This window comes from Gymnogyps californianus, chromosome 7, assembly GCF_018139145.2.
Source record: "Gymnogyps californianus isolate 813 chromosome 7, ASM1813914v2, whole genome shotgun sequence".
NCBI classification, from domain to species: domain Eukaryota; kingdom Metazoa; phylum Chordata; class Aves; order Accipitriformes; family Cathartidae; genus Gymnogyps; species Gymnogyps californianus.
This window is the reverse complement of record NC_059477.1, coordinates 33,845,824-33,851,193: the sequence shown is the minus strand read 5'-3', so window position 1 is coordinate 33,851,193 and position 5,370 is coordinate 33,845,824. Positions and strand designations below refer to the sequence as shown.

The 5,370-nt window shown below is 65.7% G+C and overlaps 1 protein-coding gene across 1 annotated transcript; it reads right to left on the bottom strand.

The window, feature by feature from the left end:
- Positions 1 to 1,391: 1,391 nt before the first annotated feature.
- EN1 (engrailed homeobox 1) lies at positions 1,392 to 5,097 on the bottom strand. Its single transcript, XM_050900421.1, has 2 exons — positions 4,407 to 5,097; positions 1,392 to 1,708 (listed from the first exon to the last, which is right to left on the bottom strand). The coding sequence occupies exons 1-2, from the start codon at positions 5,095 to 5,097 to the stop codon at positions 1,392 to 1,394; spliced, it is 1,008 nt and encodes a 335-aa protein (XP_050756378.1).
- Positions 5,098 to 5,370: the final 273 nt, after the last annotated feature.

Here is a 5,370-nt window from a genome sequence, read left to right as displayed (position 1 = left end):
CTCGACGGCTCGAGGACAAAGCCACGGGCACGGCCCGACCCCGGCTCGTCGGTGTCCCCGGGCCGGCGGCGAAGAGAGCCGCCCGCGGGACGGGGCGCAGCCGAATGTAACCGGGCTGGGTGGAAAAGCGGAGCGGGGACCACAGCTGGGAGTCCCGCCGTGCCACCGGCCCTCCGCGACCCCACGCTTCCCACGCACACGGGCAAACGTGAGCCCGAGCCCTGAAAGGGGGAGCGGAGGGCAGGGGCAGGGAGCAGGGAGCGCTCCCGGGGAGCGGCGGCGCAGCGCCCGGTGCCGAGCGGCGATCGCTCCGGTCCTCTCCTCTCCTCGCCGTGGCTCGGCTCTGCCCTGCCCGGGGAGAGCTCCTCGCTGGAAGCTCGGTATGGCAGCAGCCCCCCTCGGAGCAAGGCAGGGAGCTGTCAGGCAAATCCCTTTTCAACGCATCCCGGAGCTCTAAACGTCCAGACGGTTTCAGGCATTTTTCCTGCAGGAGCTGGTGATACGTTATTGCCGTTATTACGAGGTGGTTTTTATTTCTTGTTAAAAAGGGAGATGCGGGAGGCGAGGCGCGACCGCAACAGCCAAGGAGATTTTTTTTTTTTTTAAGAGGGTAGAAAAATAAAAAGGAAAAAAAAAAAATCGAAGGTCTCAGACAGGGATGAGCGGTTTAAAAATTGCTGCACTGATCCATCGAAAACAAAACCTAAATACGCCACCGAAATGGCTCTATACATACAGCGTATCGTGTATGTATATATATATTTATTTTTTATATTTATGTATATATATATACAAACATCCATACACTAAAATAAAGAATTACAGCCAGTCTGGATCCTGAACACAGTCTACACTTTATTTCAGACTACAGATTTCTGAACATAATAAAATCTTTGGCTTGTAGCGGCGGGTTCAGTCTCGCAGTCTGTGGATCAGAATTTTTTTTTTTTCCTCGGGGAAAAAAAAAAAAGAGAGACAGAAATTCACACACACAAAAAAAATAAGATCAAACGAAAGATCAGAAAAGTCGGACATTTACTGTAAAACAAGAGCAACGGACATCGACCAAAAAAAAAAAAAAAAAAGGAAAGCAAACAAAACGAACAAACAAACAAAAGAGAGGGGAAGAGAGAGAAGGGGAGAGAGAAACTGTCCAGCAAATAGAGATCGCTACACATATTTCTTACCTGAAATTAAATATGTACAAGGTCATATGCTGTTTGGCTATATAGAGATAATTTTTTTTTAAGTGTTCATATTTTTATTTTTTTTTTTCTTAATCGGAGTCCTTATACTATGGATAGACAATAGATCTGCTTTTAAATAGCACCTGTCCGCCTCCCGGCCGGCGGGCCGGCGCCGCGGCGCAGGGCTGGGGGGGCCGCGCCGCCTCACTCGCTCTCCTCTTTGTCCTGCACGGTGGTGGTGGAGTGGTTGTAGAGTCCCTGGGCCATGAGGTGCAGCGCCAGCCCGTTCTTGATGCCCGTCGCCTTCTTGATCTTGGCTCGCTTGTTCTGGAACCAGATCTTGATCTGGGACTCGTTGAGGCTGAGCTCCTGGGCCAGGCTCTGCCGCCGCTGCTCCGTGATGTACCGGTTCGCCTGGAACTCCGCCTTCAGCCGCTGCAGCTGCTCGGCCGTGAACGCCGTCCGCGGCCGCTTGTCCTCCTTCTCCGTCTTCTTCTTCTTCAGCTTCCTGGTGCGGGGGCCTGCGGGCAGGGCACACACACGCCGCTGGGCAGGGCCGCGCCGCCGACCGACCGACCGACCGACAGACCGACCGACCGACCGACCGCCGCCCCCGCCCCGCCGGCCGCCGGAAAAATGGCCGACGGGCGAATTTGTGCCGGTCCCGTGTGTGTCCCCCCTCCTCCCCTCCCACCCCCAACCCCGGCACCGCCGCCCCGGCACGGCGGAGGGAAAGATGGGGAAGGAGAGGGGAGGCCGGGGCCGAGCGCGCCGCGCCGCCCGCGCATCCCCCGCCGCCCCGCCGAGCCGGCCCCGCCGAGGGGAGCGGCGCCTCGCTCGCCCCCCGCCCCGACACACGTCGGGGCGCAGCTCCGCCGGGACGAGCCGTGTTCCCTCTGCACGGCCCGGGGCCAGGGCCCACCGCCCGGGCAGCGGCTCGGCCTGGCAGCGCGGGGGGTGAGGGTCCCCGCGGCCCGGCACCGGGGAGCCGCCGGGAGCAGCAGCCTGGCCGGGGGCTGCCTTGGTCTCTTTTGGGGAGGCAACAGCCCCCTCCGCAAGGCCGGCCCAGCCCCGGGGGGGCCTTCTCCGCCGCCACCCCGGAGCCCCGCCGCCGCCCGGGTCGTCCGGGCTCTCCGGCGGCCGATCCTTGCCGGGGACCCCCGGCCCCGCCTGCAGCTCCCTCCATGAACCCCAGCCGAAAGCAGTGCCCCCCGGCCGCTCCATCCCCAGGCCGGGATGGGGCCAGTTGAAGTGCCACAGTGCTCGCCGGGGAAGCAGCCCGGCCCCGGGGCGGATCCCGGGGCAGCGCCCGGCCGGGGGGCTTACCCCCGGTCCTCTGCACGCCGGCCCGGCCCGGCCCGGCCCGGGGGCAGCGGAGAGGGGAGGGAGCTCTGGAGAAAGGGATCTGCGAAAATCCCCCGACAGCTGCCGGGCTCGGCGGGCGGCCCGGGCCCGCAGCCCCCCGCCAGCAGCAGCCGCAGCCGGAGCCGGCGAGGCCTCCTGGCCGCCGAGTAGGCCGAAAGCTCCTCTCCCGGCGCAGCCCTTCCCCAAAGCGAGGGGTTTCCCCGCGGCTCGGCGGCGTCTGCCGGCGGGGAGAGTGACCGGGGCCCGGCGGGATGCTCCCAGGCTCGGCCGGCGGAGGGGCGGAGGGCGCGGGGAGTGAATCGTTTTGCCCCGGCACCTTGCAGCGGGGTGCCGGCGCCTCCGACTGCCGCAGCCCGCTCGTCCCCGGCGCCGGGAGAAGCGGCCGGGGCCGGCGGGCAGCTCCGAGCACAACAAAGAGGGCCGCCGAGCCGAGCCAGCCTCCCCTCGCCCTTCTCCCCTCCGGGCTGAGGCGAGCAGGGAGCTTCGGGGAGGACATACAGAAATAATCCTCTGCCCGAAGAAAGGGGAGGAAAGGAAATAAAGGCGCAAGTGCAAAACGCCTGGCGCACGGCGGCCCTGGGAATCGGTAGCAAAACACCCGTGGCCGGGCCGGCCGGGAGCGAGGGCCGCGCCGTCTGACAGCTCTATCACTCCATCAATCACCCGAGTCAATCAAAGTGGCTTTTCTGAGTTTCAAGTCGCTGGACGTGTCAATAACAGGGGATGCAGATGGCTCGGCCGATAGCGCCGGATTGACCGCCGGCGGGGAGCAGCCAGGCCGGGCAGCGCAGAGCGGGGCCGGGGCCGGGGCCGGGACCGGGCAGCGCCGCCTTCCCCGACTCCCGGAGCGGCCCCCGGGCAGCCGGCCCCGCGCCCACCGGGCCGGCACAGGGGAGCCCACCCCGGCCCCGGCCCGCGTTGGCGGATCCCTGGCTGCTGGCCTGGGGTGTCACGGGGGAACCCTCTCTCCTCGCCCTCCTCTTCTTTCAAAAAAATTACAATTAAAAATAGAAACTAACGGTGATAAAATAAGGGGCTGCCGCGGGCACCTGGGGGAGTGGAAAGAGCGTGGAAGGGGGCGGCAGAACGGGGCCGGGGGCCGGGAGGGCCGTGCAGGCGGCTCCCACCGGGGCGGCCCCGGGTAGAGGCACGTCCCCTCCCCGAGAACCGGGCCCCAAACCACGGCAGGGAGCACCGGCTCCCGCGGCAATGCGCGGCCTAAGGGCCTGCCTGGCTCTGCCTCGCTGCGGAGGCCCCCGCAAACAGCCCCTCCGCCACCTTCCTAAAAAAAAACCCTTTTTCTTCGCCCTCCGAGAAAACATCCCCCCACACGCACCTCCAGCAGCCGCTCAACATGTGGCTCAGGTCTCCCCCCCCCGCCCCGCCAACCCCGAAAGGCCACCAGCACCCAGGAAAAAAATAAAATAAGGGGGAGAAAAAGCCCCAAAACACGGGAGCAGCCGAATCCGCTGCCTTTTTTCGCAGCGCTCCCACCCCAGGCCGCCGCGCTGCGGAACACCCAGGGCTGCGGCAAGGCGGGGCGGGCGGGGGGGGGCACGGGAAGGGGGTCGCTCCCCGCCGGCTCTCCGCATCGAAACGCGGCCGAATCGGGGCCCGGCGTCACATTCAAATTTGGGAGACTCGGAGGAGGAAGGAGGGGTGGGGGGGCGGGGGGGACGCGTTTCCTCTCGCCCCGGGTGACCCAGGACAACCCCCCCCTTCCCCCCCCCCCCGCGCCTCCCCACGCGAGGTCCTCAGCAGGCCGGGAGCCAAAGCAAAGGGGGGAAGAGGGGAAGGGGGGGGGGCGACCTTGTCACGATTTTAACAGCTCCCAGATGCGCCGCGGTTCCTTACCCGAGGACGGTCTGTCTGAATACCTAGTGCAGTAGACCCAGGCAGGCCACACCAGCGGCTGTTGCGAGTCGGGCTTTATAACAGGTCCTCCATTATTAGAGCCCATGAGGAGGATGGCGGGGCTGCCGTGCTCCCCGTACTTCGCCGGGTGAGTCTCGCCCCCATCGGCGGGGGGCTTGGCCGCCCCCGACGCCGCCGCCGCCGCCGCCGCTGCTGCCGCCGCGGCGGGGCTGGCTTTGGCGGCGGCGGCGGCGGGCGGCGGCGGCGGCGCGGAGCCGTCGGGACGGCAGTTCGAGTCCGGGCAGAGGAGGGAGGGCGGGTTGGGCGGCCGGGCCAGCAGCGGGTTGACGTTTTCTCTACCTGAGCTCTGCCCCCGGTCTCCGTCCCGCTCCCGGCTGCCTCCTCCTCCTCCTCCTCCGCCGCCGGCCGGCGCGGGCGGCTCCTTCTTGCAGCCGAAGTCCGGCCTCAGGATGTTGTCGATGAAAAAGTTGGTGGTGCGGTGGGGCGGCGGCGGCGGCGGCGGGGGCGGCGGGTGGCGGCGGCGGGGCAGGGGCAGGGGGCAGGGCGCGGCGGGGGAGGCGGGCGCGGGGCTGGGGGACACGGGTACGCTCTCGCCATCGCTGCCGCTGCCGCTGCTCGCCGGGCCGGGCGCCGCGTCTCGGTGGCCGTGCCCCTCCGGCGGCTCTTCCATGCTCAGCCCCCGCCACGGAGATCGCTGCCTCTTTTCCCCCCCACCCACCCACTTTACGCCCACCCCACTTTGCCGGTGGGTGGCGGGGTGGAAAAGGGGGAGGAAAAATTTAAGAAAAAGAGGGAAAAAAAAAAAGAAAAAGAAAAAAAGAAAAAAGAATAAAATCCACTTGTTGGGCTGGAGCTGAGATTTTTTTTTTCTCCCCCTCGCACGGATGGATCCAAAACCGGGGAGACACTCGAGGGCTTCTCTCCCCCTTCTCCCGATCAGCTT

What these genes read in the sequence shown, in the direction of transcription:
- EN1 (XM_050900421.1), bottom strand. Translation starts at nt 5,097, where the DNA reads ATGGAAGAGCCGCCGGAGGGGCACGGCCACCGAGACGCGGCGCCCGGC. An exon ending in TTCAGACAGACCGTCCTCGG is followed by an intron (nt 1,709 to 4,406) that starts GTAAGGAACCGC and finishes CCCTGCCCGCAG; the next exon opens with GCCCCCGCACCAGGAAGCTG.